Source organism: Triticum urartu, chromosome 4A, assembly GCF_056163025.1.
Source record: "Triticum urartu cultivar PI428250 chromosome 4A, HENAU_Tu73, whole genome shotgun sequence".
Classification (NCBI taxonomy): domain Eukaryota; kingdom Viridiplantae; phylum Streptophyta; class Magnoliopsida; order Poales; family Poaceae; genus Triticum; species Triticum urartu.
This window is the reverse complement of record NC_141876.1, coordinates 261039433-261053226: the sequence shown is the minus strand read 5'-3', so window position 1 is coordinate 261053226 and position 13794 is coordinate 261039433. Positions and strand designations below refer to the sequence as shown.

At 45.3% G+C, this 13794-nt stretch overlaps 1 protein-coding gene across 1 annotated transcript; it reads right to left on the bottom strand.

The window, feature by feature from the left end:
* Window positions 1-1438: 1438 nt before the first annotated feature.
* On the bottom strand, window positions 1439-1807 carry LOC147975541 (uncharacterized). The gene has a single exon (XM_087520476.1). The coding sequence runs from the start codon at window positions 1805-1807 to the stop codon at window positions 1439-1441; it is 369 nt and encodes a 122-aa protein (XP_087376602.1).
* Window positions 1808-13794: the final 11987 nt, after the last annotated feature.

Sequence of the window (13794 nt, the reverse complement as noted above, 5' to 3'; positions counted from 1 at the left end):
CCTCACGAGGCGCTTATTTCCTCGTGTCCATCTTGCCTTGGTGGCCTGCATTCACTCAGGAACTGCGAAGACTCGTTAGGAAGTGTGTTACAAGATTTGCCGTTCACCCTGGCCCTGACCTGGTGCTTTGTATCATGGTACCCGAGCGGCACAGACTAGGAGAGGCGCGCCAGCTTTTGGGGCTCGAACGAGGGTGGCTCGCGAGAAGGCAGAGGAGAAAAATGCTCGCGAGGGCACCTCCTAGCCCCCTCGGGAGGCATGCGAGAGAGAGAACACGAGCAAACCCAAGCCGGAAAAATGCAGTGAGAGGTGAGGAAATCAAATCAGCAAGGAACGCCAAGAGCAAATTTCGATTAAGGAAAAGCGAGCCAACTACGGAAAGCAAATGAAAAGCCGCGTCTGGCACCTAATCTAGTCTTCACGTCTTCTCACCAGCGCGGAGCTAAGTGCTGCCACTAGGCATGGGCGGGAGCCCAGGGCCTGAGGCCGGCGCTCCTGAGACTCCGGGGTGTGTACAGCCCCAACTCATTATTACGTGAGAGTGTCACGGGCGGCGATTCTTCACAGGCACCGGGCCTTGTTCACAGGCTTTGGGCCTTGCTTCATGGGTAAAATTTCCGAAGGTGCTGGATGTTCCAGGCATTTTGGATAGGTACCCCGTCTTGTGTCTCTAGGCGCACGGCGCCAGGCCTGGAGATGTGGACAACATTGAACGGGCCCTCCCACATTGGTGAAAGCTTATCCAGCCCTTCCCTGGAGAGGACCCGCCTCAGGACTAGGTCACCCGTCTCGAGTGTCCTGCAGCGGATGTTGCAGCAGTGGTATCGCCGTAGTGCATGCTGGTACCTCGCCGCCCGTAGTGCAGCTTCGCGGCGACGTTCCTCCCCCAGCACCCCGCGTGGCGTCCTGCTGCGTCTCATCAAACACCAGGACCCGCGTGGAGCGATGCTTGACCTCGTAAGGGAGGACTGCTTCTTCTCTGTAGACGAGGAAGAACGGGGTTTTGCCCATTGGGTTGGTGGAGGTGGTGTGTATCGACCACAGCACGGACTAGAGCTCGTCGTGCCAGCCCCTGCCGCAGGCTTCGAGCTTCTTCTTGAAGGTCCTGGTCTTGAGGCCCCTCAGGACCTTCGCGTTGGCGCGTTCGGCCTGGTCATTGCTCCTGGGGTGTGCTACCGAGGTGTAGCAGATCTGCGTTCCAAGGTTAGCACATTAGGTTTTGAAGAGCTTGCTACTAAGCTATGAACCGTTATCTGTGATGATGCGGTTCGGGACCCCGAAGCGGCTCACGAGGCCCTTGACAAACTTGACAGCCGAGCCGGCTGGGGTGGTACAGACGGCTTCCACTTCCGCCCACTTGGTGAACTTGTCGATGGCGACGTAGAGATAGCGGTAGCCCCCTGGTGCCCGAGGGAACGGGCCCAAAAATATCCAGCCCCTAGACCACGAACGGCCATGTGAGCGGGATAGTTTGGAGGCCCTGAGCAAGATGATGGACTTGCTTGGCGTGGAATTGGCAAGCTTTGCAGGACTTCACCAGCTTGGCTGCGTCAGTGAGTGTTGTAGGCCAGTAGAATCCACTGCGGAACACCTTGCCGACGAGGGTTCGTGATGATGAGTGGTGTCCGCAGTCCCCACCATGTATGTCAATCAGCAACTCCCTTCCTTGATTGCAGGAGAAGCAACGCATCGTGACATCGTTCAGTCGTTTCATGTATAACTCACCGTCTTGGATACAGTATGCCGTGGCTTGCCGGGCCACGCGCTTCGTGTCCTCTTCCTTCTCCGGCAGCGTCCTGTGCGTCATGTACTCCTTGAATTCCTTGGTCTAGCATTCCTCCTGGAGCTCGAGCGCCAAGAGCAGCCGAGCTCCTGAGGTCGGGCCACAGGCTAGGGCTCCCGGGGCCGGAGGCTATGGGAGCTCCTCCCGAGGCTGAGTCGTGCTTGAAAGAGGTGGCTTAGCTAATGGCTTGAAGAGCCGCACCTCAAAGACACCGGGCTCCTGCGCTTGCCGCTTGGATGCTCTCATGGCGATGTCGTCGGCTTCCTTGTTGGTGCCCCGGGGCACGTGTTGCACCTCCAGGCCCGAGAACTGCTTCTACATCTTGCGCACCTCCGTGAGGTAGGCCTCCATACGCTCGTCCATCGGCTCGTACACTTTGTTGGAGAAGTTGACGAGGAGTTGCGAGTCGCCTCTGATGGTGAGGCGCTTCACTCCTAGAGCTGCCGCAGCCTTCAGGCCAGCTATGAGGCCTTTGTATTCTGCGATATTGTTGGAGACCTTCTCGCCGTGCTGAAAGCAGAGTTGCACGGCGTAGTAGAGCTTGTCCTGAGTGGGCGAGATGAGCACTGCTCCAGCCCCCGCGCCCTGGTGCGCGAAGGCGCCATCGAAACACATGACCTAGCCGTCTGGAGCTTCGGTTCCTGGGGAGATGGACCGGTCTTCTCCTTCCTCAACTGTCGGGCATCCATCCATTCTGCCACAAAGTCAGCGAGCACGGCCCCTTGATGTCCCTGGTAGTCCTGAACTCCAACTGGAATGTTTGCAACTCGATGTTCCAGTCAGCGACCCTTCCGGCTGAGTTTGGGCTGCTGAGTACCCTCTCCAATGGGTAGGCTGAGACGACCTTGATGGGGTGGCCATGGAAGTAGTGTCGCACCTTGCTTGAGGCCACCAGGAGTGCGAGCAGGAGTTTCTGGGGCATGGGGTAGCATGCCCTCGCGTCCCGCAGTACAGTGCTGACGAAGTACACCGGGTGTTCGACGATGGTTGGCACATTGTTGAGGCTCGGGTCCTGCGGAGATCGGGGCATATCCTGAGGTGGAGGGATTCCTGACACCTGACTGTCCTCAGGAGTTGCTGCAATGTCGCCCTGCTGAGCTTGATCTTCCACCAATGATGCCTTTGCCGCGCCTTCCTGATCCTGCGCTACTTCAGCTCCGGCTCGGCGCAGCGCGCCCTTGGCTTGGTGCTCTTCCCGAACCGCCACCAGTGCCGTGCTGGCAGAGTACAGGGTGGCGGCAAGGTAGAGTACTAGAGGCTCGAGAGGCCATGGTGCTACGATCACCGGGGGGCTAGTAAGGTATTTTTTAAGGTCTTGGAAGGCCTGGTCGGCCTCCACGGTCCATTTGAATGGGCCCTTCTTCTTCATGAGCTTGAAGAAGGGTAAGGCGCGCTCTCCTAGTTTGGAGATGAAACGCCCTAACGTGGTCACCTGCCCTGCTAGCTTCGGCATCTCTTTGAGGGTCTGTGGTGGGCTCATGTCCACGATAGCCTTGATCTTCTCTGGGCTCGCCTTGATCCCTCTATGGGATACGAGGAATCCCAGCAGCTTGCCGGAGGGTACGCTGAACACACACTTCTCCGGGTTAAGCCTCAAGTTCATTTGGCGCAAGCTCTGGAAGGTCTCCTCCAAGTCTTTAATCAATGTCCTCGCCTCATGAGACTTAACCACTATGTCATTGATGCAAGCCTCTGTGCTTCTTCCGAGCTGCCGCCCCAGGGCGATGTGCATCAACCACTGAAAGTTCGCGCCCGCATTGTGCAACCCGAAGGGCATGCAGGTGTAGCAGTACAGCCCACATGGTGTTAGGAAGGCTGTCTTCTCCACATCTTCCACCGCCATCTTGATATGATGATACCCTGAGAATGCATCCAGGAAGCACAGCAGGTCACACTCGGCAGTGGAGTCGACAATCTGGTCGATGCGTGGAAGTGGAATGGATCTTGGGGGCAGGCTTTGTTAAGGTTGGTGAAGTCGATGCACATCCGTTCCTTCCCTCCTTTCTTCGGCACTACGACGGGGTTCGCCAACCATTCGGGATATCGAACTTCTCGGAAGGCACATGCCGCCTCCAGCTTGCGTGTGTCTTGGACGATGAAGGCCTGCTTCTCAGTGGACTGTCGTCTTGTTTGGTGCTTCATGGGGCGTATGTTGGGGAAAAATCTTAGATGATGATGGATGACCTCCCTCGGGACCCCTACCAGCTGATTGGGCTCCCACGCGAATATCTCCTTGTTCGCGTGCAAGAACCTCACCAAGGCTTCTTCTTGTCCCGGGTTGAGGCCGGCTCCTATGGTAAACATGGCTCATGAAGGCCTGTCCTCGTTGACAGGCACCTGTTTGGTTTCCGCCTTGTCTTGGGTGAACAGCCGCTTCTTCTTCATCGGCGCGACCTCCTTGTCCTCGGGGGTACCGGTGCCGGCGTGCTGTGCTGCTGCCGTGGTCTTGAAGGCGAGGCTGAGCGCCGTCACGGCCTCCTTAGTGTCCCCCTTGATGGTGAGGACGCCCTTGATCCCAGGCATCTTTATGAGGTTGTAGGCCGGGTTAGTCGCCTCCATGAACTGAGCGAGAGCCGGGTTTCCGAGGATGGCGTTGTACGAGAGACCGATGCAAGCGATTCATAACCCACAAGTATAGGGGATCGCAACAGTTTTCGAGGGTAGAGTATTCAACCGAAATTTATTGATTTGACACAAGGGGAGCCAAAGAATATTCTCAAGTATTAGCAGCTGAGTTGTCAATTCAACCACACCTGGAAACTTAGTATCTCTAGCAAAGTATTTGGTAGCAAAGTAATATGATAGTAGTGGTAATAGTAGCAAAAGGTTAGAGTAGTAAAAGTGATGTTTTTGTATTTTGTAGTGATGATAGCAATAGCAACTGGAAAGTAAATAAGCGAAGAACAATGTATGGAAAGATCGTAGGCAATGGATCGGTGATGGAGAATCATGCCGGATGCGGTTCATCATGTAACAGTCATAACCTAGGGTAACACAGAACTAGCTCCAGTTCATTGATATAATGTAGGCATGTATTCCGAACATAGTCATACGTGCTTATGGAACAGAACTTGCATGACATGTTTTGTCCTACCCTCCCGTGGCAGCGGGGTCCTTACGGAAACTAAGGGATATTACGGCCTCCTTTTAATAGAGAACCGGAACAAAGCATTAATACATAGTGAATACATGAACTCCTCAAACTACGGTCATCACCGGTAAGTATCCCGATTATTGTCACTTCGGGGTTAATGGATCATAACACATAAGAGGTGACTATAGATTTGCAAGATAGGATCAAGAGCACTCATATATTGATGAAAACATAATAGGTTCAGATCTGAAATCATGGCACTCGGGCCCTAGTGACAAGATTTAAGCATAGCAAAGTCATAGAAACAACAATCTCAGAACATAGTGGATACTAGGGATCAAACCCTAACAAAACTAACTCGATTACATGATAGATCCCATCCAACCCATCACCGTCCAGCAAGCCTACGATGAATTACTCACGCACGGTGGTGAGCATCATGAAATTAGTGATGGAGGATGGTTGATGATGACAATGGCGACGGATTCCCCTCTCTGGAGCCCCGAATGGACTCCAAATCAACCCTCCCGAGAGGTTTTAGGGCTTGGCGGCGGCTCTGTATCGTAAAATGCGATGAATTCTTCTCTCTGATTTTTTCTCCCTGAAACACAATATATGGTGTTGGAGTTGGAGTCGGAGAGGCATGAGCGGGCCCACGAGGTAGGGGGCGCGCCCTAGGGGGCTAGGTGCCCCCACCCTCATGGACAGGTGGTGGGCCCCCTGGCCTTCATCTTTTGCAGGTATTTTTCATATTTTCCGAAAAGTTGCTCCTTAAAGTTTCAGGTCATTCCGAGAACGTTTGTTTCTGCACATAAATAACACCATGGTAATTCTGCTGAAAACAGCGTCAGTCCGAGTTAGTTCCATTCAAATCTTGCAAGTTAGAGTCCAAAACAAGGGCAAAAGTGTTTGGAAAAGTAGATACGACAAAGACATATCAACTCCCCTAAGCTTAAACCTTTGCTGGTCCTCAAGCAATTCAGTTAACAAACTGAAAGTGATAAAGAAAAACTTTTACAAACTCTGTTTGCTCTTGTTGTTCTAAATATGTAAAGCCAGCATTCAAGTTTTCAACAAAAATTATAACTAACCACATTCACAATAACGCTTAGGTCTCAAGTTTACTCATATCAATAGCATAATCAACTAGCGAGCAATAATAATAAATCTCGGATGACAACACTTTCTCAAAACAATCATAAGATGATATAATAAGATGGTATCTCGCTAGCCCTTTCTGAGACCGCAAAACATAAATGCAGAGCACCTTTAAAGACCAAGGACTGACTAGACATTGTAATTCATGGTAAAAGAGATCCAGTCAAGTCATACTCAATGTAAACTAACAGTAATGAATGCAACTGACAACGGTGCTCTCCAACTAGTGCTTTTTAATAAGAGGATGATGACTCAGCATAAAAGTAAATAGATATGCCCTTCGCAGAGCGAAGCAGGGATTTGTAGAGGTGCCAGAGCTCGGTTTTGAAACAGAGGTGAATAATATTTTGAGCGGTATACTTTCATTGTCAACATAACAACCAAGAGATGGCGATATCTTCCATGCTACACACATTATAGGTGGTTCCCAAACCGAATGGTAAAGTCTATACTCCCCCTTCCACCAACAAGCATCAATCCATGGCTCGCTCGAAACAATGAGTGCCTCCAACTAACAAGAGTCCCAGGGGGAGTTTTGTTTGCAATTATTTTGATTTAGTTTGCATAAAGCATGGGACTGGGCATCCCGGTGACCAGCCATTTATCTCATGAGTGAGGAGCGGAGTCCACTCCTCTTGAGAATAACCCGCCTAACATGGAAGATACAGAGAGCCCTAGTTGATACATGAGCTATTCGAGCATACAAAACAGGATATTTATTTGAAGGTTTAGAGTTTGGCACATACAAATTTACTTGGAATGGCAGGTAGATACCATATATAGGTAGGTATAGTGGACTCATGTGGAATAACTTTGGGGTTTAAGGGATTGGATGCACAAGCAGTATTTCCGCTTAGTACAGGTGAAGGCTAGCAAAAGACTGGGAAGCGACCAGCTAGAGAGCGACAACAGTCATGAACATGCATTAAAATTAATCAACACTGAATGCAAGCATGAGTAGGATATAATCCACCATGAAGATAAATATCGTGAATGCTATGTTGATTTTGTTTCAACTACATGCGTGAACATGCACCAAGTCAAGTCACTTAAATCACTCAGAGGAGGATACCACCCTATCATACCACATCACAACCATTTTAATAGCATGTTGGCACGCAAGGTAAACCATTATAAGCTCCTAGCTAATCAAGCATGGCACAAGAAACTATGATCTCTAGTTGTCATTGCAAACATGTTTATTAATAATAGGCTGAATCAGGAACGATGAACTAATCATATTTACAAAAACAAAAGAGGTCGAGTTCATACCAGCTTTTCTCATCTCAGCCAGTCCATCATATATCATCATAATTGCCTTTCACTTGCACAACTGAACGATGTGAATAATAATAATAGTGCGTGTGCATTGGACTAAACTAGAATCTGCAAGCGTTCAATAAACAGGAGAAGACAAGGTAATATCGGCTCTTTTGCCACTTCAACAATTTAATTATGGTCTTCTCCTATCGACCCCCAAAGAAAAGAAAAGGAATAAAACTGTTTACACGGGAGAGCTCCCAACAAGCAAAAGAAGAGCAGGAAATCTTTTTGGGTTTTCTTTTTAATTACTACTACAAGCATGGAAATTAAACTAACTAAAAGCTACAACTAATTTTTTGGTTTTTCTTAAGGTTTATCAAACACACAAGAAGAAAGCATAAAAGGGAAAATAAACTAGCATGGATGATACAATGAAAAAGTATGAGCACCGACATCTAGCAATGAGTGTGTGAAAATAAATGTAATGTCGGTGAGAAATACGTACTCCCCCAAGCTTAGGCTTTTGGACTAAGTTGGTCTATTGCCATGGCTGGCCTGGCGGATATCCATAATAGTAGCTGGGGTCGTACTGCGATGCAGCGGCTATCACCTGTTGAGCTGCAGCGTGGCGATGAGCGGCCTCCGCTCTCCTCTCATACTCATCTGCCTCCTCTCTGGTAATAGTATATATTCCTTTTGCCTGATGATCAAATAAGGCAAGAGTAGGGAGAGTAATATGGACATTATGGCGTCTGTCAAAGATTAGTTGATACTGGAGAAGTGATTCATTCCTCTCCAAAAAGTGGTGGTGAACCATAGCATTAAAATCTACATAAGCAGGAGGTAATTCAATATCATCTTCGCATATGGCTATACCAAGAAAATTAGCTATGCGGGTTGCATAAATTCCACCAAAGAAATCTCCATTAAATCTATTAAGATGCAACCTACGTGCAACAATGGCTCCCAAATTATAAGATTTATCTCCTAACACAGCACTCCTAAGAATACTGAGGTCAGGGCTACACATGTGACATGCCTCATCTTTACCATTAATGCATCTACCTATGAAGAGAGCAAAATAATGTATAGTTGGAAAGTGAATGCTCCCTATGGTAGCTTTTGTAATATCTCTAGATTCTCCCATAGTTATGCTAGCAAGCAAATCTCTAAATTCAGATTTGCAAGGATCCCTTATACTACCCCATTGTTGAAGTTTGCAAGCAGTGGTAAGGTCATCTAAGTCCATAGTATAAGAATTTTCATAAAGGTCAAACAGGACAATTGGAGAATTACGTGAAGTTGAAAATTCAAACCTCCTCACAAAGCTACTGGTGAGGTTGTGATACTGACTGCACTTCCTCGAAGCTCACAAGATCGGTGTTACGCAAATATGCGTTGAATTCTTCATTAATTCCTGCTCGATCCATAAAATTTTCAGAAGGCCACTCACAAGGACGCACTGGAGCGTCTCTTGGTGGCTCTTCATCAGCATCAGGCATTGCAAGCCTGGGTCCTTGCTTCCTTGAGGAACCACCTTGGAACATTTTCCTAAGCATTTTTCTTCCTCTGAAAAATTCTGAATTTTTTTAGAAACTTCAAAATAAAAGTAAACCAAACTCAATAATATTGATAGCAACCACTCCTACAAGTGCCTAGGGCCTATATCATGCATCAAAACTACTTTTGACCATATAAATTTGACATGCAAGCTCAAGAACAGGGTCACCTAAGCAGCAAAAATTTGCAATGAATAAAGCACTAGAACAAAAACTAATCGGACCAATGGAGGAGTCACATACCAAGGAACAATCTCCCCAAGCAGTTTTGTGAAAGGTGCTTTGAGCAAGGAGATCGAAAATGGCAGCAAGATGGGCTAGAACTCGTGCTTGAGCTGGATGTTCGTGTTTGTGGGAGGAAGAAGAAGTGGGTGGGTGCAGGAATAAGTGGAGGAGGGCCACCATGGGCCCACGAGGCAGGGGGCGCGCCCAGGGGGGTAGGGCGCGCCCTCGACCCTCGTGGGCAGGTGGTTGACCCCCTGCTGTGTTCTCAGTGCCAAATATTCTCAAATATTCTACAAAAAATCATATTTAAATTTCAGGGCATTTGGAGAACTTTTATTTTCGGGGTATTTTTATATTGCACGGATAATCAGATAACAGACAGAAAAATATTTATTTTTATTTTATTTAATATAAATAACAAAAAGTAAAAGGAGGGTACAGAATGTTGTGCCTTCTAGTTTCATCCATCTCATGCTCATCAAAAGGAATCCACTAACAAGGTTGATCAAGTCTTGTTAACGAACCCATTCCGAATAACATGGAACTGGAGAAATTTTGAATAACACTACGCTACCTCAACGGGGATATGCACATCCCCAATAATAAGAATATCATATTTCTTCTTGACAGTAGGAAGAGGAAATTCAAAACCTCCAAATATAATCAATGGAATTTTTCCAATAGAATTGATACTGTGAACTTGAGGTTTTTTTCCTTGAAAAGTGTACTGTATGCTCATTGCCATTAACATCAAAAGTGACATTGCCTTTAGTGCAATCAAGAATAGCCCCTGCAATATTCAAGAAGGGTCTTCCAAGAATAATAGACATACTATCGTCCTCGGAGATATCAAGAATAACAAAGTCCGTTAAAATAGTAACATTTGGAACTACAACAGGCACATCCTCACAAATACCGACAGGTATAGTAGTTGATTTATCAGACATTTGCAAAGATATTTCAATAGGTGTCAACTTATTCAAATCAAGTCTACGATATAAAGAGAGAGGCATAACACTAACACAGGCTCTAAGATCACATAAAGCAGTTTCAACATAGTTTCTTTTAATATAGCATGGTATAGTGGGTACTCCTGGATCTCCAAGTTTCTTTGGTATTCCACCCTTAAAAGTATAATTAGCAAGCATGGTGGAAATTTCAGCTTCCGGTATCTTTCTTTTATTTGTAACAATATCTTTCATATACTTAGTATAAGGATTCATTTCGAGCATATCAGTTAATCGCATACGCAAAAAGATAGGTCTAATCATTTCAGCAAAGCGCTCAAAATCCACATCATCCTTTTTCTTAGATGGTTTGGGAGGAAAAGGCATGGGTTTCTGAACCAATGGTTCTCTTTCTTTAGCACGTTTCCTACTTTCCTAGCAACAAAGTATTTCTTATCATAACGTTGATTCTTTGATTGTGGGTTATCGAGATCAACATCAGGTTCAATTTCTATATCATTATCATTGCTAGGTTGAGCATCATCATGAATATTATTATTAGCATTATCACTAGTTTCAGGTTCATTACCAGATTGTGTTTCAGCATGAGAAATAGAAATATCATTTGGATTCTCAGGTGTTTCAGTAACAGGTTCACTAGAAGCATGCAAAGTCCTATCATTTTTCTTTTTCTTCCTTTTAGAATGACTAGGTGCATTTATATTATTTCTCTGAGACTCTTGCTCAACTCTCTTAGGGTGTCCTTCAGGATACAAAGGTTCCTGAGTCATTTTACCACCTCTAGTCATAACTCTAACAACATGATCATTATCTTTACTATTCAATTCATTGAGCAATTTTTTTTGAGCTTTAAGTACTTGTTCTACTTGAGTGGTAACCATAGAAGCATGTTTACTAATAAGTTTAAGTTCACCTTTCACATTAGCCATATAATCACCCAAGTGTTCAAGCATATTTTAATTGTATTTAAATTGTCTACCAAAATAAGCATTAAAGTCTTCTTGCTTAGCCATAAATCTATCAAACTCATCTAAGCATGGGCTAGCAAACTTAGTAAATGGGATTACAGCTTTATCATATCTATAGAGAGAATTTACCTTTACTACCTGTGTCGGGTTATCAAGACCATGAGTTTCTTCAATAGGTAAGGGATTAAGATCATATATTTCTTCCAGACGCGGTAAATTAAGACCATATATTTCTTCAATAGGAGGTAAATTCTTAACATCTTCAGCTTTAATACCTATTTCTTTCATACTTTTATTTGCCTCTTGCATATCTTCAGGACAGAGAAATAGAATACCCCTCTTCTTCGGAGTTGGTTTAGGAATAGGCTCAGGAATTGGCTCCGGAGGTGTCCAATTATTTTCATTTGTCAACATATTATTCAATAGAATTTCAGCTTCATCCGGTGTTCTTTCCCTGAAAATAGAACCATCACAACTATCCAGGTAATCTCTGGAGGCATCGGTTAGTCCATTATAAAAGATATCATGTATTTCATTTTTCTTAAGAGGATGATCAGGCAAAGCATTAAGTAATTGGAGAAGCCTCCCCCAAGCTTGTGGGAGACTCTCTTCTTCAATTTGCACAAAATTATATATATATCCCTTAAAGCAGCTTGTTTCTTATGAGCAGGGAAATATTTAGTAGAGAAGTAATAAATCATATCCTGGGGACTACGCACACAACAAGGATCAAGAGAATTAAACCATATCTTAGCGTCACCCTTTAATGAGAACGGAAATATTTTAAGGATATAAAAGTAACGAGTTCTCTCATCTTTAGTGAACAGGGTGGCTATATCATTTAATTTATTAAGATGTGCCACAATAGTTTCAGATTCATAGCCATGAAAAGGATCAGATTCAACCAAAGTAACTATATAAGGATCAACGGAGAATTCATAATCCTTATCGGTAACACAGACAGGTGAAGTAGCAAAAGCAGGGTCAAGTTTCATTCTAGCATTTATAGATTGCTTATTCCATTTAGCTAATAACCTCTTAGGTTCGTTTCTATCCTTGCAAGCTAAAATAGCTAAAGAAGCTTCTTGATCAAAAACATAACCCTCAATAATAACAAGTGATTCTTCGTCATCACTTTCATCAGTATTATCAGATTCAATATTTTCAATCTCTCTAGCCCTAGCAATTTGTTCATCAAGAAATTTACCAAGTGGCACAGTAGTATCAAGCATAGAAGTTGTTTCATCATAAGTATCATGCATAGCAGAAGTGGCATCATCAATAACATGCGACATATCAGAACGAATAGCAGAAGAAGGTATAGGTGTCGCAAGGTTACTCAAAACAGAAGGTGGATCAAGTGCAGAGCTGGATGGCAGTTGAGGGATAAATCTTGGTTCTTGGATCTTTCAAGTTCTTCATAATGATAAGCAGATATAAATCCCAAGTAACTCAAAGCATAGAGGTATGCTCCCCAGCAACGGCGCCAGAAAATGGTCTTGATAACCCACAAGTATAGGGGATCGCAACAGTTTTCGAGGGTAGAGTATTCAACCCAAATTTATTGATTCGACACAAGGGGAGCCAAAGAATATTGTCAAGTATTAGCAGCTGAGTTGTCAATTCAACCACACCTGGAAACTTAATATCTGCAGCAAAGTATTTAGTAGCAAAGTAATATGATAGTAGTGGTAACGGTAGCAAAAGGTAACAGTAGTAAAAGTGATGTTTTTGGTATTTTGTAGTGATGATAGCAATAGCAACGGGAAATTAAATAAGCGAAGAACAATGTATGGAAAGCTCGTAGGAAATGGATCGGTGATGGACAATTATGCCGGATGCGGTTCATCATGTAACAGTCATAACCTAGGGTGACACAGAACAAGCTCCAGTTCATTGATATAATGTAGGCATGTATTCTGAACAAAGTCATACGTGCTTATGGAAAAGAACTTGCATGGCATGTTTTGCCCTACCCTCCTGTGGCAGCGGGGTCCTTACGGAAACTAAGGGATAATAAGGCCTCCTTTTAATAGAGAACAGGAACAAAGCATTAACACATAGTGAATACATTAACTCCTCAAACTACGGTCATCACCGGTAAGTATCCCGATTATTGTCACTTCGGGGTTAACGGATCATAACACATAATAGGTGACTATAGACTTGCAAGATAGGATCAAGAACACTCATATATTGATGAAAACATAATAGGTTCAGATCTGAAATCATGGCACTCGGGCCCTACTAACAAGCATTAAGCATAGCAAAGTCATAGCAACATCAATCTCAGAACATAGTGGATACTAGGGATCAAACCCTAACAAAACTAACTCGATTACATGATAGATCCCATCGAACCCATCACCGTCCAGCAAGCCTATGATGCAATTACTCACGCACGGTGGTGAGCATCTTGAAATTGGTGATGGAGGATGGTTGATGATGACGATGGTGACGGATTCCCCTCTCTGAAGCCCCGAACAGACTCCAGATTAGCCCTCCCGAGAGGTTTTAGGGCTTGGCGGCGGCTCTGTATTGTAAAACGCGATGAATTCTTCTCTCTAATTTTTTTCTCCCCAAAACACAATATATGGAGTTGGAGTTGGAGTCGGAGAGGCATCAGGGGGCCCACGAGGTAGGGGGCACGCCCTAGGTGGGCAGGCGCGGCCCCCACCCTCGTGGACAGGTGGTGCCCCCTGGCCTTCATCTTTTGCAGGTATTTTTCATATTTTCCAAAAAGTTGCTCCGTGAAGTTTCAGGTCATTCCGAGAAT

What these genes read in the sequence shown, in the direction of transcription:
- LOC147975541 (XM_087520476.1), bottom strand. Translation starts at nt 1,807, where the DNA reads ATGACGCACAGGACGCTGCCGGAGAAGGAAGAGGACACGAAGCGCGTG.